The sequence below is a fragment of the Sus scrofa genome, chromosome 10, assembly GCF_054392235.1.
Source record: "Sus scrofa isolate SSC_HxYL_T2T_F1_AM1 chromosome 10, Sscrofa_HxYL_maternal_Yorkshire_Landrace_v2.0, whole genome shotgun sequence".
Lineage (NCBI taxonomy): Eukaryota > Metazoa > Chordata > Mammalia > Artiodactyla > Suidae > Sus > Sus scrofa.
Window position 1 is genome coordinate 55,812,126 of NC_139392.1, and position 18,852 is coordinate 55,830,977.

At 38.4% G+C, this 18,852-nt stretch overlaps 1 protein-coding gene across 11 annotated transcripts in view; it reads right to left on the bottom strand.

Moving 5' to 3' along the window:
* Positions 1–18,852, bottom strand: part of NAA35 (N-alpha-acetyltransferase 35, NatC auxiliary subunit) — a 101,145-nt gene that overhangs the window by 26,142 nt on the left and 56,151 nt on the right. For 10 of the 11 annotated variants that reach the window (XR_014817737.1, XM_021064640.2, XM_084979779.1 and 7 more), the window contains one exon: positions 5,509–5,687. Coding sequence is in view for 9 of the 11 variants with exons in the window: in XM_021064640.2 (XP_020920299.1) it covers positions 5,509–5,687 (179 nt within the window). In the remaining 2 variants the exon portion in view is untranslated. Of the gene's footprint in view, positions 1–3,137; positions 3,314–3,652; positions 5,688–18,852 lie in introns of those variants that run through there. The other variant, XR_014817738.1, reaches the window with a different exon arrangement.

Consider the following 18,852-nt stretch of genomic DNA (forward strand, 5'->3'; position numbering starts at 1 on the left):
TACTAATGACAGGTTTACTTCCTACTCACAGAAATGAATACCAAGTAAACCAGGATAACTGAATTCACATTTGCTTTTTTCACAATTAATTTTTACACTTTGTACATACTTCTCAAAGTATTTTCCACCAGAGAGAGATTCTCCTCTATTTCACATTACAAAGAAAGTTAAAATAACTAAAGTCACAGGAAATCCCTCAACTTCAGCCTCTAAACCTCTAACGGGACCCACATCTGTACCCAGACCCTTCCCTTGCCTGCTTCAACAACAGATGTCCTCCTCTTTTATCAAGGACTCCATTCCTTCTGGCTTTTCCACAAACATTACACACTGTCAATTATCCATCCTTTGCTCTCCTAGATATTAAAATTCTTCCTCTCTACCAGATCGTTCCCATTTTCATTTAAACAGTCAAGTTTCATCTTTAAAAAGAAGAGAAGATGATGATCCCACATTCCTCTTTCAACTGCTGCCTTCTCAGCCAAACCTTGTGAGGAGGTGGCTCTCACTGTCTCAATTCAGCTCTCATGCATCTTAAGACAAAGCCTGGCTCCCTGCCCTAGTCATACCTGTCCCGCATTAAGAATTCCAATTGGTACTGGTTCTGTATCTTAATCATCTTTTTCTCAGCAGCATGACTTCCTTCTTGAAAAACCTTTTAAATGACTTTCATGTTTCTCCCTCTTTGACCACTTCTCAATTTGTTCTGCAGCTTTCAAAGTTTAGTTCCAGACTATTCTCTTTTCTTAATCTATATACTTTTTTCCTCAAACATTTTGAAGCATAAACACTTATGTTTCAATTACTATCTATTCTGTAACAATTCTAACGTCGTAACTCTTAAGGACAGACCTCCAAACTCTACCCATATAGGTAGTACCTATTCAGTATCTCTACTTAAGTATTTTAAAGGAACCTCAAACTCTACTTCACTTGGACCCTCATTTGATTCTCAAAGGTTGTTTGAGAATTTCCCCCCTTTAATGAACAGCACCAAATGTGCATGTGGACTTGCAAGGCAGAAGCCTAGAGACCTTTCTGAGAGCTCTTTCAAGCCCCATATTTAATCCATCAATTTTAGCTCATACACAGGTCTAACACCGACAACCTCATCATCTCCCTACCATTCAAGTTACCATCTTCTTTCCTTTGGACTGCAGTAATAGTCTCCTATCTATCTCCGTGTGCTTACGTTGGCCCCTTCCCATCTTTTCTCTATAATGCAGCTACATGTTTGCAAATTCTTAATCCAATTACATCACTGTCCAACCCATACTGATCTTGCATGGGATCCAATGGTTTCCCTTTGCTCTGAGACACTGACTGAAATCCTTAATGTGGCTTAAAGGACTTTGCCTGGCCTGCCTAACTTTCTGCTCAACAAACCCCTATCCCCATCACTTTGTGCTCCATTCTGTTACTTTTTTTTCAGTTTCTCAAATGTATCATGTTCTTTCCCATCACATGGAGGAGCGCTCAGCTTCCTGGACCTGGACCTGACCCTGTAACTCTCCCAAATGAATGTTTACCTGTCAGATCTTCGCTTTACCTTCAATGCTTTAAGAAAGACTTCTTTGATCATCTAGGTCAGTTCCTTCATTATATGCTATGTGTTCTAGTTCCTTTCCTTCATACTACTTACATTGATTTATAATTCCTTTTTTTTTTTTTTTAGGGCTGCACCAGCAGCAAATGGAAGTTCCCAGGCTAGGAGTTGAGTTGGAGCTGCAGCTGTTGGTCTTCTGGCCACAGCCACAGCAACTCCAGATCCAAGCTATATCTGTGACCTACACCACAGCTCATGGCAACGCCAGATCCTTAACCCACTGAGCAAGGCCAGGGATCAAAACTGTGTCTTCATGGATACTAGCAGGGTTCGTTACTGCTGTGTCACCATGGGAACTACCACTGATTTATAATTTTATAAGTATTTTTAGGATTATTTGATCAATTTCTATCTTACACTACACTGTAAGCCCCACAACAACATGGATGATGCGCTTTTGCTCATCACTGTATACTAGCCATAGCACAATGCCTCGTGCAAAAAAGCATGTTGGCTGAATTGATGAATGTACACATACTTGCAATTTCTTATTGCTAGTATACACCCTTAACAGGATATATTCTATAAAGTCCATTATCTACATCATTTAAACTAGGTTTTACCCTAATTACTCACAGACATCAAAAGTATCATCTTTTGGGTACTTAATCTATGAGTCTTCTTTTACTAATGTCATAACCCATCACCCTCCCCCTTACCATTGTTTTTTCCCCCATATGCAAAATACCAAAAACTTTGAAAATGTAGAAAAATGCCAAAAAATAAACAGGCATATAGCATCCCACTGTTTAAAAATAATCATAGGAGTCCCTGCTGTGGCACAGTGGTTTAAGGATCTGGCATTGCCGCAGCTGTGGCTCAGATTCGATTCCTGGCCCAGTAACGCTGTGCGTGTGGCCAAAAAGAGTCATAATCAATATTTTTGTATTTGTTATTCTAATCTTTTAAAAAAGAATTTGGATAATCTTGGCTTTGTCTCTGATAATCTTTTCTGTATGCAACAATACATTTAAAAGATAATTTTATGAGTTCCTGTCATGGCTCAGTGGAAATGAATCTGACTAGGATCCATGAGGACACAGTTTCAATCCTTGGATCCATTGTTGCCGTGAGCTGTGGTGTAGGTCGCAGATGTGGCAAAGATCTGGTGTTGCTGTGACCGTGGCACAGGCCAACAGCTGCAGCTCCCATCAGACCCCTAACCTGGGAATGTCCATATGCAGTGGGTGCAGCCTTAAAAAGACCCAAAAAAATTTTTTTTAAACTTTAAATATAAAGTTCATAGACATTTCCTAATGTCAATACTCCCCATGTCAATATTTTTTACTTTTTAATGGCTGTGTGACATATATTTCATATGTATCACTTGTCTCCACTGAGCAATTAAACTGTTACCAGATATTTAACGTTACAAAGGATAATTAACCAACACCTTTTTAGTATATCTGTGCACATATGTCAGATTAAATTCTTATTCTAAATGTCTAGAAAGAGTTCCTAGGCCCTAGTATACACATTTTTGAGACTTTTGAGAAAGGTAGCCACTGAGTATAGGAGAATGACTATTTCCTTTTATCAACATTAAATATTACTATACTTTTATTAAACTCATTTACTATAAATTGGATTTCTTTAATTACTAGTAAGGTAATTTTTAAAAAGTGTGTATCCAGAGTTCCCATTGTGGCACAGTGGAAATGAATCTGATTAGGAAGCATGAGGTTGTGGGTTCGATCCCTGGCCTTGCTCAGTGGGGAGGGATCCAGCGTTGCCGTGAGCTGTGGTATATAGGTCACAGACGCAGCTTGGATCTGGCATTGCTGTGGCTGTGGTGTAGGCCAGCAGCTACAGCTCCTATTAGATCCCTAGCCTGGGAATCTCCATATGCCGTGGGTGCAGCCCTAAAAAAGACCAAAAAAAAAAAAAAAAAAAAAAAAAAAGGGTATCCTCATGTCCTTTCCCAATTTCTTGTTGGATATTTATTTTTATCTTACTGTTATGTAACAGAACTCTCTAGAATCTGGCACTTTATCCTAGACATAACTGGTTTCCTATGCAGACCCCTCAGACTGTTTGTTCCCTTGCCCTCCATTTAATCTTCTTCTCTGCTCTTGGCCCTTGTTGCACTCCCTGACTACAACTCTGACTCAAGTCTTTCAGAGACAGAAATTCTTCTATTGCTATGCCACCTTCATGTCCAGTAACAGCGGTCCAGCCTTGGCTCCCCCAGCTCTATTATGGTGTGCCATTATGCATTCACCTCCCTGACAAGGCAATACATAACCTTTTGCCACACTATCAAACTCCAACCACTGCATTATACCTTATTACAATTCACATTGCTTTCCTTTTCTAAAATCCTACAATTAATCTAGTGAACATGAACATATAATATATATATATATTCATATATCAGTGAAGGATTAGAAAAGTAGATGTGGCAGCAGAATAAGATCTCTTTTCTAATTCCAGATATGACACTAACTAATCATCTGATTTTGCTATAAAACCCCTTAGTTTAACTGTACAATAAACTGAAAATGAACTGGTTTATATCTACGATCTTTTCCAACCTTAATATTCTATAATTCTTATAAAAGAAGAAGGAAAAACTACTAAAAAAAAAAAAAAAGGAAACACAACAGCAGGTAATAAAGGCATAAATCAATGAAAGTTTCATTAAGGAACAAAGAAGCTGGGTTTTAATGCAAAGCACTAGTGGAGAGATTACTCTAAGAAAGTTACTCTAAGAAAGAGCATAACAGAAGCACAAATTTTTATTGACCATAAATTATACCCCAGAGGCTGCTGCTAAATTCCAGGAATGTAAACTAGACAATCTGTCATCTCAAGGAACACAACAGGTGCAGAAGCAACCTGAAACCAACAAAGGACTTCACTGAGGAAATGACATGGGGCTAGAAATTTTGTCCCTCAACACTACGGGGGAACAGTAGTAGTCAAATGTATACCTATGTGTAGTCATGCAAAATAAATTAGTATACTTATGTCTAAATAATAGCATTATTTTGCATATTTTCTACATTTCTAATTGTAATATATATCACAGTCTTACCAATTAACAAAACTTTCTCTCTGAATGAGTTTTATGAGTTTAATATTCCAATAAACCTTATTTTTCTATATGTTAACTCATAAGAAAGATTAATCCAAAATATGCCAACATCAAAATTTACATACTTTTTTTACCCAGTAATTTCACTGTTTATCAACTTATGTAAAGGGATAATAAAGAAGTGCAAGATAGAAAGATTTAACTACAAAGATGTTCATCTTAGTATATCTAAAGGGGTAATAAAGAAGTGCATGATATGAAGATTTACCTACAAAGATGTTCATCTTAGTATTATAAAACAGTGAAAATGCTCCAGGTGTAATTCAGTATGAGTGGCCTAAAAAAATCTGTGGTATATTCTTACAGTGAAACATGATGTAGCCATTAAAATATGTGTATCTGTTGACATGAGAAGATGTTCATGATACAGAGATTAGTGATAAAAAAAGTTGCCAAACACCATGAATCCAATTTTTGCATGGAAAAATATTTACACATATGCGCATATATATACTTATGCATTTATATATATATATGCGCATGCATGAACAAACACATTTACTTATATAAAAGGTTCTGAAGACAGAATCGAGGATTCAAATCCCCATTTGTATAACTTGGGTGAATTATCTAATGTCTCCAAACTTTAGTTTCTTAATCTCTAGAATGGACTACATAAAATCCTTATGAGGATTAAATACTGAAAATACACATAACACACTCACACGCCCCACCTTAATTCTCTAGATAGCACAGAAAACAGGTGAACAGTATTATTTACCATTGGGACAGTCAGTCTCTAAAAAGTAATAAACTATTCCCCTGCTGCTAAATCAAAGTTATATTCCAGAATAGAGATACTTACCAGGATACAATGTAAATTTGTCAAATTGACCACCTCACAGACAGTTTTTATTCTATCTATTAATCTTGCAAAATAGTTGACCATTTCTTCTCTTTTAATTATTTTTGCATATCGAGGGAAGGTGGGTGGAAGTAGTCTCTGGTTAACAAGAGGCTCAAAACCCATCATAATTGGATGATCTAAAAAGAAAAGAAAAACACATTTTCAACCTTTCTATGAATTTTAAACCTCAAATACTACTAAATATAAAAAAGGGCAGTTTGAAACTATACTCTGATCACAAATTCTGTAAATGGATTTTATAATTTACAATTTATATATCTACACACATGCATTTTTTAAATGAGATAAGCAGATTTAATAACATAAAATTATACTTCCTCCCTCATGGTGGTGGTAGTGGTGACAGAGATAGGGTTCTAGTTCAAAATTAACTCCAAGCCAAGAATGGGATAAAACAGGGTTAACATATTCTCTCAAAATAAATAAAGAAACAAATAAATGAATAAAAGGACAATGCTGTACTAACCATGAGATTGTGAAGGAAGGTTTCAAATGGAAACACAAACATAGGCTTGTTTTTCCTTCAATTACTCAACTGAAGAATCAATTCTAATTCAACTGCATAATAATGTAAAGCAGCAGAGGAGAACAGTCCCCAAACCATCCTCATGGGTCTGGGAGGCACTTGGCACTCAGAGGTAATTCCAGAAATTCATAATGAAAATAACATATCACAAGAGACCTAAAGGTGAGTTCCTCCCTCCCATTCTGTCCTCTGGTGATCTCACTTTCACACTAGCACAGAGCTCCAAACTAAGTATTTCTCAACTTGAAATATCCTGCTGCTTACAGGAAAAAAAAAAAAAAAAGGGTACTGCAATGGAAAACAATGCACTGTCAGACTGATTCTAAGGGAGCTACTTTACAAATCTAGAAACTGCAGATAACTGATAAACATGATATTCTGTTCTGTCTGGTAGAGATTCAACCGACTTCCTCTACACTCTATACAAGAAAATTTTGCCTCCACTTATAACTTATTTCAATATTCCACTACCCCATATATGTTTTAAAACTTTTCCTATTTGGTTGTCACTGAATGAGTTTACCAAAATCCTTAACACATTTTCATTTTTATATCTGTATGAGAATCATGGTCTTACCTTTTTCTGAACATTATCTTTTAATACTATTCCCCAAGTACTGTTAAGTTATAAGCAAGCATAATGACTTACAAATATCATGTTTTTTTTAGGACTCTTTACTTATAATACACAAACTATTCTACCTGCAGTACCTACCCCTTTGTTCTTAGCCTGGGAAGACTTGATATAGCTTGAATTATCTCTCATCCTTGGTCCCCCTAGTCCTGTGAATACATACTACCACACTGTCTGTGTGGGATTACATCATTTGTCCCTCTGAGTTCTTTCGAAAGCAAGAAAAGGGTTGGATCCCAAATACCAAACGCCTGGCTCATAACAGGCATTGGATACATGTTTGCTGAAAGACAAGATATGCATGCTCATAATAAAATGAAAGACTGCCACCACCACAATAGTTTGAATTTCTGATTTACAATACTTCATTTAGAACTAAGGTAGAAGCAGTAATGATGCTGTAAAGGAGCTTCTTTACAACAACATGAATACATTTTGGGCTTAATTGATAAATACACAGAATCCAGCACTTAAATAGTATATCACACTTGCTTTCTCTCAAAGTGTTCTGATATTCATCTAAAGTTATTACTCAGGAACACTCTTTTATTCTTAATACATCTGTTTTTAAGCTTTAACCCATAGACAGAAGATAGATAACAGCTACTCATTAAAATTTATATTACAAGGGAAAAAAGTAAATATTAATGGGAAATGGATAACAAATACAATATATTCTATATTCAATTTTATACAAACAAAATAGTACAATATAAAACAATATTTACTAGTGAAACTAACTCAGCTGTGCTTTACAGCTGATGTTTTCAGTGAGGATAAGCTCAGGACGTAACAGGAGCATCTAATTCATGTAAAAATGAGAGGAAAGACTTTGGAGAAATGAAGTTTAAGGAAAGACTTAAATGGTAAGTTAGTCAAAAGACAAAATTTAAGTCAGGACAAGGAATTTCAAGCGTATCAAAAACCTGGAGGACAGATAATATGGCTCCTTTTCCCCTTAGGGAACTAAAATTTTCCGTCATAACTTCTCTGAACTAGGAAGTAAAAATAGATGCATATTAAAGAGTAGGGACGAAATCCCTAAGATCACTAAGAATAAAGTTAGAAGTTATCTGTACACTTCTCTACTCTCTGCACACAATTTAAACTTTTCCCCTACGTTTTTCTGGGCATAGTCCTTCTTAATGGTTAACAGTTACAGTAGCTCCTAGTAGCTATTTTTAAGTTTCAGCTGTTGATGAGTCTCATGCATAAGAATTTTGTAACCAAAATTCTATACAAGACATGGTAATTTGCCTAACTAGAAAGGAGCATAAAAATGAGACATAATAAGAGATCAAAGTCGTTATTCAGGATAAAGAAGAGCAGGACAGGGGATAAAAGCCAGGCAGGAGCTTGCATTTGATTTCATGGAAACATAAACTACGAAAAGTTGAAGGAAGCTTTACCACGCCCAAACCCCTCCCATAATAAACAGCTCTTAACATTTTCCCATGAAACTTCATAGATCTCTATCACACAATCTACCTCAGACTGTCTTATGTTAAAATAACCTGAATAGTTCTTAATAAATGAGCCAGAAAAGAAGCTAATTCATATCACTTTCCACCCATCATGTGCTGTGCACAATAAAGATTTATTTATTTATTTATTTTTTGGCTTCTTTAGGGCCACACCCATGGCATATGGAGGTTCCCAGGCTAGGGGTTCTAACTGGAGCTATAGCCACTGGCCTACACCACAGCCACGGCAACACCAGATCCTTAACCCACTGAGTGAGGCCAGGGATCAAACCCGCAACCTCATGGTTCCTAGTCGGATTCATTTCCACTGAGCCACGACAGGAACTCCAATAAAGATTTCTTGAATTAAACTACATATAGATCAGACAAAACAACTCCTAGACCCTCTTCTGATTTTATAAGTCAGTAGGTATACAAAAACTATCGTGTTTTCCAGTTGAAATACTTCATAATACATAAAATGTTTAATACGTAATGACAAATAAGATGATTTTCCCTTCATACTAGCACTCTTAAGAGTATTTATAATAAAGTATAACACTACTTTCAAAACACTATGGCACATTGGTTTGGTGTTTTAGTTACTAAAGTTCTTGCTAGATAACTAGTTTTCATTATCAACAGCAGAAAATTACAAATAGCATAAGGTCTTTGGATAAAAGATTTACAGTAACAGTATGCTTTAACTTATTAAGTTATTCTAAAATTAATTAGATGCCAAAATTAAAGATCTGGAAATGCGTAAGTCAAAAGAGATAGAGCATTTCTCCCAAGTTACATTAAAACACTTTTTCTTTCTTTTTTTTTTTTTTTACAGCTGTGCCTGCAGCATATAGAAATTCGACTCCAGGCTGGGGGTCAAACCAGAGCTGCTGGCCTACACCACAGCCATGGCAATACTCGATCTAAGCCATATCTGCGACCTACACCACAGTTTGTGGTAATGCTGGATCTTTAACCCACTGAGCAAGGCTGGGGATCAAACCAATGTCCTAATGGACACTATACTGGGTTCTTAACCTGCTCAGGCACAATGGGACCTCCACAGTTTCACTTTTGAAATAAGTTTTAGGTGCCCTGAAGTTGGAAGGAATTCTAAAAGACAATGCAGAAGCTGCTGAGATTTTGTTGAATTATACTGCACTTCTTGGCTACTTGATTTCCTCTGACAATATAAAACATTAAAGTAGGCTACATGAAATAAGCCAGACCAAAAGGACAAATACATTGCTTGATCCTGCTTATATGAGGTACCCATAATCATCATATTCCTAGAGACAGAAAGTAGAAGGGTGGTTGTCTGGGACTGAAGGAGGAGGAAACGGGGAGTTAGTTAACATGTACAGAGTTTCAGTTAGGGAGGACGAAATGTTCTGGATGTGGACAGTGGTGACAGCTGCACAACAATGTGAATGTATTTGATGCCACTGATTTGTACATTTAAAAATGGCTAAAGTGGCATATTTCAACATAATAAAAAAGTTACAAAAAGGCATTAAACCACAACTGGTAAACTCAAAAGGCATGGCCTTAATGAATAGTCTATCCTAATCAATAATACACATATTGGAGATCACGTGGTGCAGTAGAAACGAATCGGACTAGGAACCATGAAGTTGCAGGTTCGATCCCTGGCCTCACTCAGTGGGTTAAGAATCTGGTGTTGCTGTGAGCTGTGGTGTAGGTCATAGACGCAGCTCGGATCTGGTGTTGCTGGGGCTGTGGTGTAGGCCGGCAGCTACAGCTCCAATTAGACCCCTAGCCTGGGGAGTTCCATGTTCTGCAAGTACGACCCTAGAAGGCAAAAAAGCAAAAAAAAAAAAAAAAAAAAAAAGCATATTAATTAGTAACATAATCCCATCTACATATTTTGAATTTTTTAGTATTTCTAAACAGGTATCCATAGAATACTAAAAAAAAGTTTCAAATGCAACAATAGAGTTCCCATCGTGGTTCAGTGGTAACGAACCTGACTAGGATCCATGAGGATGTGGGTTTGATCCCTGGCCTCGCTCAGGGGTTAAGGATCCATCATTGCCATGAACTGTGCTCTAAGTCACAGATGTGGCTTGGATCCTGCATTGTTGTGGCTGTGGCTGTGGCCAGCAACTGCAGCTCCAATTCGACCCCTAGCCTAGGAACATCAATATGCTGAGGGTGCAGCCCTAAAAAACAAACAAACAAACAAACAAAAACAAATGCAAAAGGTTATATAAATGAAAGCAGAGCTGCTCACTTGGGAGCCCTAGTTACTCTGAGAACTAACCACTCCTGTAAGATTCTTCCATGTGTGGTTGTTTATATATATATATATCCTTTATTTTCCATTTATTGAGGTATATAACACACATACTATACAATGCAAATATTAAGTTTATAGCTCATTGCTCTGAAGGATACATACAACCATATAACCACTTCCACCTCAACATATACAACATTTTCACATCCCTAAAAGGTCCCTGTAACCCTTTCCAGCAAATCACCCCATGCTCAGCAACCACGGAACCGTTTTCTCCATGAATAAATCAGTTGTTCCTATTTCTATTAAAAAAAAAAAAGTCACACAAAGTGAACTCTTTTATATCTGACTTCTTTCAGCATAATGTTTCAAGGATTTATCTATTATGTTGTGTGTATTAACATTCATTCTTTTCTATTACATTGTATTTCACTGTATGGATACACTGTTGCCTGCCCATTTACATATATTACTTTGTTAAACAAAAACATCAACCTATTATACACGCTATCTCCCATCTTTCATTATTTTTTAAGGCGAATTTTTTTCTTCTGAAACAATCTCATACTTCAAGTAAAGCTGCATGTGTGGTCCATAATGAATCACTTTCAAATATGAAAGTGTTATTCCTATAAAGATGCACTTAAAACCATGATACAGTAATCTGTGTTAGTAAAGTAACAATGACCATTAGATTACTATCATCTAATACTCTGACCTTACTCAAGTTCTGCACAATTGTACCAGGAACATGCTTCCTATCTACATCAGAATCACAAGTGGCATTTCACTTCACTGTGTCTTAGTTGCCTTCAACCTGGAGCAGTTCTTCAGTCTTTCCTTAACTTCTATGACCATGACAACTCTGAAGACTAATACGTGGATAATTCTACATATTGCCCTTCAATGCGGTTTCTTATTTCTTTGTGGTTAGATTCAAATTATTAATCTTTGGATGATGACAGAAGTGATGTCATATTTTTCTCATTGCACCTCATCAACAAAGTGGAGATCTGACTCACTACTGGTAAACTTTGATCACTTGATTAAGTTGGTGTTTGACAGGCTTCTTCACCATGGAACTCCTTTCCCCTCTGTAGTTAATAAATTTGGCGGGGGTGGGGGGCAGGAGAAGGACACCTAAATATGATCCTTATCAAACTGTTTATTCATTAATTCATTTATTTATATTAGTATGCAAACATGGCTTCTTCTTTTATTCAACTGGTTACGATCTATGAGAATTATTTATTTCCACGTTCAAGTTGTCCCCAGCTGGGACTGTGCGAATGCCCCTTCACGCTGTTTGCTGTGCTTAACTGACCTGTCCCATCATTCTTTGGATATTTACTCACTTCCAGATAATTAGATGTTCCAAAACATCTTGCTCAAACCTCAAAACAACGATTACGCATCATCTTCCAGTTACGAAGTTTCCTGTTTTTTTCGTTTTTAAAGCTATCACTCATTTAAGTACCTCACAGTAAGCCGTTATGGCTTATCATTGATATTATGGTTTATCATTGGTATTTAATAGGGTTCCCTGGGCTGTGCAGGAGGACTCCTGTTTATCTGTCCCATATATACCACTTTGCTTCTGCTAATCCCAACCTCCCAATCCATCTCTCCCCCGCATCCTCCTCCCCCTTGGCAAACACACGTCTGTTTTCTGTGTGACTCTATTTCTTAGGTAAGTTCATGCGTTGTGTTTTAGATTCCACCTATAAACGATAACAGGAAAAAAAAAAAAAAAAAAAAAAAAGGCTCATCTTGCTCTTTCTCTGCCCTAGCCCTGGAATCACGCATTCTTCCAGTAAGTGTTAGCTCCTTTTTCTCTTTTTTCCCCAGTTTTCTTGAGGTACAATTGACAGTAAAATTATAAGATATTTAAAATGTACAATGTGATCATTTGATACATGCACATATTTTGAAAGGATTCCTCCCAGAGTTAACACATCCATCACCTCATGTATTTTTTTTTTTTTTTTTTCCTTTCATGAGAACATTTTAAGTTCTACTCTTCTGGCAAATTTCAACTATACAATTCACTGTTACCAACTATAGTCACCATTTTATACATTAAATCTTCAAACCTTCTTCAGCTTCTAACCGAAAATTTGTTATTTCTTTACCAACTTCTTTTTCCCTCAGCCTCCGCAACCATTTTTCTATTCTCTGTTCCTATGAGTTCAACTTTTTGAACAAAATTCCACATATAAGTGATAGCAAGCAGTATTTGTTTTTCTCTGTCAGGTTTATTTCACTCAGCACAATGCCCTCCAGGTTCATTCATGTTGTTACAAATGACAGGATTTCCTTCTGTTTTAAAGCTGATTAATATTCCATTGTATATATTGTATTTTTCTTAATCCATTCATCCATCAATGGACACTTAGGTTGTTTTCTTACCTTGGCTATTGTGAATAAAGCTACAAAAAGCATTAATTGAAAAAGCATCCCAATAGAAACCAAAATAGGTTTGGGGTAGCTTAAGTTACACCAGACAAAACAGACTTTGAGTCATAGGCTATAACAAAAGACAAAGAGAATTATTATGTAATAACGCAGTAAATTAATCCAAAGGATATAAAAATCATGAATATTTAAGCATCCAAGAAAGGAACAACTAAATATATAATTGCAAAAGAGCGCTAAAAAGGGACATAGCAATACAATAATACTAGGAGACTAAAACATCCCATTTTCAATCATCCAGACAGAAAACCAGTACAAAAATATTGGAATTAAGGAGTTCCCATTGTGGCTCAGTGCTTAAAGAACCCGACTAGCATCCATGAGGACTCGGATTCAAGCCCTGGCCTCACTCAGTGGGTTAAGGATCTGGCGTTGCTGTGGGCTGTGGTGTAGGCTGCAACTTCCATATGCCACATGTGTGACCCTAAAAAGATGAAACAAACAAAACAAAAAAACAGCTGTTTGATAAAGCCCTGTAAGATCGCTGAATGCAAGACTCATTGACTATTAGAACCAGATGATCTGGGGACTCATCCTTTGGATGGCACCTGCAAGAGGGTCGGCATCAGATGTGTGTACAAGCTCCTTCTTGGGAGACACTATCAACTGGGGTTTATTACTGAATGAGCTAAAGCAAAAAGGTGGGTGAGAGATACCTGCTGGCTTCCCCTGTCTCTGGGGAGATCTCAGGTGGACTCTAGTTCCCTGCTAAATTAGAAGCCTAGCATGCAGGGAGCATCTTTTCTTTTATTTATTTATTTATTTATTTTTTCTCTTTTTAGAGTTGCAGCCATGGCATATGAAAGTTCTGAGACTAAGGGCTGAATTGGAGCTGCAGCTACCAACCTATGCCACATCAATACCAGATCTGAGCTGCACCTGTGAGCTACACCACAGCTCATGGCAACACCGGATCCTTTAACCCACTGAGGAAGGCCAGGGATTGAACCCGCATCCTTAGACACTAGTTGGATTCTTAACCTGCTCAGCCACATCTTTCAAAGTACAGAGATAAATCTATTTCAGGGGAAGACTGGAAGATGGGAAATTTTGCTTGCTCCCTATATGCTAAGCCCTGGAGGGTAGAACTTGAGGAATGTTTCTTTGGTACAGTCTTCTGGGATGCATGAATGGAAGCCTCTTTGGCTATCATCATAGCCAAGGGATCTGGGTCCCATGCTTCAGGAAGCAGCCACAAAAGCTGGGGTGTGAATGTGTAAGTTCTTTCTAGTTAGATACTGGTGATTTGGAATGGGTTGGAAAGAGAAGCCAAGCAAGGTGTTCTCTGGCTTTCCTGGCCTCTGGGAAGGACTGCAGCCGGCCTCTAAGTGTCTGCTAAATTAGAAACATGACCCTCAGATACCACCTTTTACAATATACTGATAATCTTTCTTTCTTCTTCTTCTTCTTCTTTTTTTTTTTTTTTTAAATGGCTGCACCCATGCCATATGGAAGTTCCTGGGCCAGAGACTGAACCTGCGCCTCTGTAGCAACTTGAGCCACTGAAGTTGGATTAACTCATTGTGCCACAGCAAGATAAACCTCCTTCAAGGAAAGACTGGGAGATGGACAATTTTTTCTACTTCCTCTGAGCTGATCCCTGTGGGGGACTGCATTCCCATTAGGAATTGCTCCTTTGGTTGCCAGAGTCTTATAGGTCTTGTGAACACAAGCCCCAATGGCTTTCAGAGCTGTTTTGCAAGACTATTCCAACGGAAGGCACCGAAAGTTGGGGTGCTAGATGTACGGTCCAAAAGCTTCACTCCTCAGATAGAACCTGAGAGTTGGGAGTTCTCTCCCAACTCTACAGTGCTTAGTTAGGGCTGGGGTTTTATGACAAATGAATCTTAGCCTTTCCTGCTCCTTTTGATGTGGCTATTTCCTCAACTGTCCAATGTTTATAAGTTGGTGAATTAGTTTCTGGGTTTCTTTTAGAGGGAAATGCTCCGTGTATAGCTATCCATTTGGTATGTTCATGGGAGGAAGGAGCATTTACGAGCTTCCATCTTGGTCAACTCATACCCCCAGTACCTTTAACTAGACAACAGTCTTCGGGAAGCAAGATCTAGATGTACGTATGCTCACTGCTTTATGACATACAAATATGTTTACACATATGCACGTGTACAAACATGTGCATATTTACGTGTACATTTATTTCTACATCGACCTATATATAACTATGAACTTACAGTGATATCTTTAATTTCAACCCAACACTAGTTATCTCCTACTCTAGAAACTGGTTTAAGTTGGCTGTTTAAGTCTGAGAAAAGTGGCAAGGCACAATTCTCAATACATTTATATACATGATCAGTTCTACTGTATGCAATCAGCCTTTGTATTAGTTTCTAGGTCTGCTCTAACAAATTACCACAAATTGGGTGTTTTAAGACAGATATTTATTCTCTCACAGTTCTGGAGGTCAGAAGTTTAACCCCAGTTTCACTTAGCTGAAATTAAGGCATTGGCAGGGCTGCACTCCTCAAAACTCTAAGGGAAAATCTGTGCCTTGCCTCTTCCAGTTTCTTGTGGCTGTTGGAATTTCTTGGCTTAGAAGTGCCTCATGCTGATTTCTCTGTCATCACACCACCTTCTCCTCTTCTGTGTATGTCCATCTCCTTCTGTCTCTCTTTTAAGGAGAACACTTAGGATGGTATTTAGGGCCCATTCAGATAATCCAAGATTATCACCTCATGGGAAGATTCTTACTTAAGCACATCTAGAAAGACCCTCTTTTCCGAAATAAGGTAAAAATTTTGATAGCTAGGACCTTGATAATGTTGGGGCTATCATGCAGCCATATTACAATCTCCTATCACTGACACCCACTCCCCATACAGATGTGCTCTTATCTTACTTGGGTTCTGACATGCCAAGCCACTGTGTCTAACACTGTTTGGGCTCCTACCTCCCCTGTTTGGCCATCCTTTTGCAGAGAGGCCTCCTCATCCCATCTAAGCTCTGAAACCCCATAACAAGACCTCTTTCCGTACAAATTGCCTTCCCCAACCTGCTTGAGCTGCTCCTCCCCACTCAGAGCCACCTTTCCACTCAGACAGGATCTTCTTACTTTTTAGGCTCTGCCATTCTATGGTAACCTGTAAAGATGTCCTCTTCATCCCACTTGTAATTTGACACTCGGCACCTGGGCACCTTTCAACATGCTAAGGATCTGACATCCAGCATTAGGCCACCTCTGCAAATAGATGCCCTCTTTACCCTGCACAGTCTCCAACAGCCCTGCACAGAGCTGCCTCTATGAAAACTGTCTCAGGTTCTAACACCCCATGCCAGGCTACATTCGCATGGGTATGCCCAACTCAACCTGCCTGTGCTCCCACATGCCTGCTTTTAGGCTCTAAAGCACCAGGCACTGGGTTGCTCTCCCAGATACACTATCCTCACCCCAGTTAGGCTCCTGACACACAGTACCAGGTTGTGCCAACCGAGTTACCTTCCCACTTCATGGCTTAGGCTCAGGTACTCCAAGCCCAGTTGCTCGGCTGTGTAGACAGCCCTCTCACCTCACTTGGGAAGTAATGAATCTAGCCAGGGTGCCCTTCATGATGATGCCCTCCTCAAGCCACTTAGCTCCAAAATTTTGTTCTAGGTCCACTGCTTCACAGATGCTCCCTTCACACTCCTATTACAGGCATATCTCATTTCAGTGTGCTTTGCTTTACTGTGCTTCGCAGATACTGCTTTTCTATTTTTAAACAAACTGAAGGTTTGCGGCAAATGCTGTGTCAAGCAAGTCTATCAGCTTCATTTTTTTTTTTAACAGCGCCACCCCTGCTCCCTACTCAAATACTGTTCTAATCTGTGCCCAGCTCCAACATCCAGCTCTAGTAGAGGCTGCCCCTCTTGCTCAGACCTATCTCATGGGTAAAGACTAAATTTTTTTTTTTAAGCATAGAAGGAATTAGAACTACAACCAGTTCTTAGTTTTACTCCCATTTAACAGGAAATATATACTTCCTTTTGAAATGATTTTATCTTTCACTAGAATTTACTTTGGTATAACTTCTGATAATTGAGAAGTTTTATTAATTTTATAGCTCTAAGTTTATTAATATCTCTAAGGTTCTATATCTTCACTTATCTATTAATTTCCTTACCCATGACAAACAATGATTAGGTCAAAGACCTCCCTCTACTTCGCTTTGTTCACCAAATCTGAATTGTTATCTCCACTATCATCAGTTACCTTTATGTGCTAAAATGTACTTTTATCTTTACAGATTTATCAACTCTAACCAATACCTTTGGAGAAGGAAGGAAGAAGGGAGGGAGGGAAGGAGGGAAGAAGAAAATCAGTCTTTGTTTTCCCTTTGCCCCTTGACTTTTTTTTAGGGCTGCACTGGGACACATGGAAGTTCCTGGGCTAGGGTTGAACGTGAGCTGTAGCTGAGGCCTATGCCACAACCATGGCAACACTGGATCTGAACTGCATCTTTGACATCTACACTGTAGCTTCAGCAACAGGGGATCACCAGGCCAGGGATTGAACCCGTATCTTCAGAGAGACAATGTCAGGTCCGTAATCCCAAGCCACCAACAGGAACTCTGCCTCCTGACTTTTAGTATATGATTACTTTTATATTGCCAAGGCTCATGACACTTATATTTAGTGAAATCAACTTCCACAGCTGTTTTAACTGTAGTTCAATGACAAAATAGATTTAATATTCACTGCCTATTCTTTTTACCAAAGCTTTTCCATTTATGTCCCACTAAACTGAATTTTATTTATGATTCTAATCTGTGCCCCACCCCCACTTGGAAAACATCACAGGAAAAATATTTCCCGAGTTCTTGAAAATTTAAAATATTTGTCTGAATGTCACTTAAGAGACATCTGGGAAAGATATAAAACTGGGTCACAGTGAAAAAATAGGAAGTAAGTAGAACTATAAGCTTGTTATTTGGTAAATACCAAAAGAAAGAATTACGTAGAAGTGGAAGAGATTAACTCTGGGAAGAGAGAAATAATGGAATTAGGAGGAAAGGGTGGGCAGAAGATTGTTAGATTTTTTTTTTTTTTTTCTTTTTGCTATTTCTTGGGCCGCCCCTGCGGCATATGGAGGTTCCCAGGCTAGGGGTCGAATCGGAGCTGCAGCCACCGGCCTACGCCAGAGCCACAGCAATGCGGGATCCGAGCCGCATCTGCGACCTACACCACAGCTCACGGCAACGCCGGATGGTTAACCCACTGAGCAAGCGCAGGGACCGAACCCGCAATCTCATGGTTTCTAGTCGGATTTGTTAACCACTATGCCACGACAGGAACTCCAGATTGTTAGATTTAATGAAAACCTTATTCAGCTGATTCTTGAGTGGCATGCATTTATGACTGAGTCAAAGAAGCTAAATTAAAAATAGTGTCAATGAAAAGTAGCTTAAAATATAATTTAGAAATCCGATGGCAAACTTTCTGGTAATATTGCACCTTTTCCCTCCTGAGGGCTGAAATTATGTGGCCTCAACCCAGCTAATATCATTTGCTGGTCTGGCAGTGTACAGGAGAGGTGGCGGCTGGCTTCATTTATAATCACCACCTGATAAGGAGGCATGTGCCAGGAACCAGAGATGGGTTTACTCTTTTAATGAAAACAGTTTCTTCTCATAGAAAATAAATACACATCCTCACACAGGTAAGGGGTATGTGTACTCTAGAGGACTTAAGGTTTTTAGATGGTAAAGATGTCTCTGCTGCTTGCTGCTTGCTTGTCTATAATCAACTGAAAACCACAAGGAATATGAGAAACAATCCTCCCAATTTCTTAAAAAATAAAAACCCTTATAACTGGGGATGGGGAGAAAGGTGGCCAAACACTGTAACAGTAGGACCCAGTTTTACATGTTATCTGACCTATTCCTCCATCTCCAAAAGGAGATACGTGCAAAAGGAGAGAGA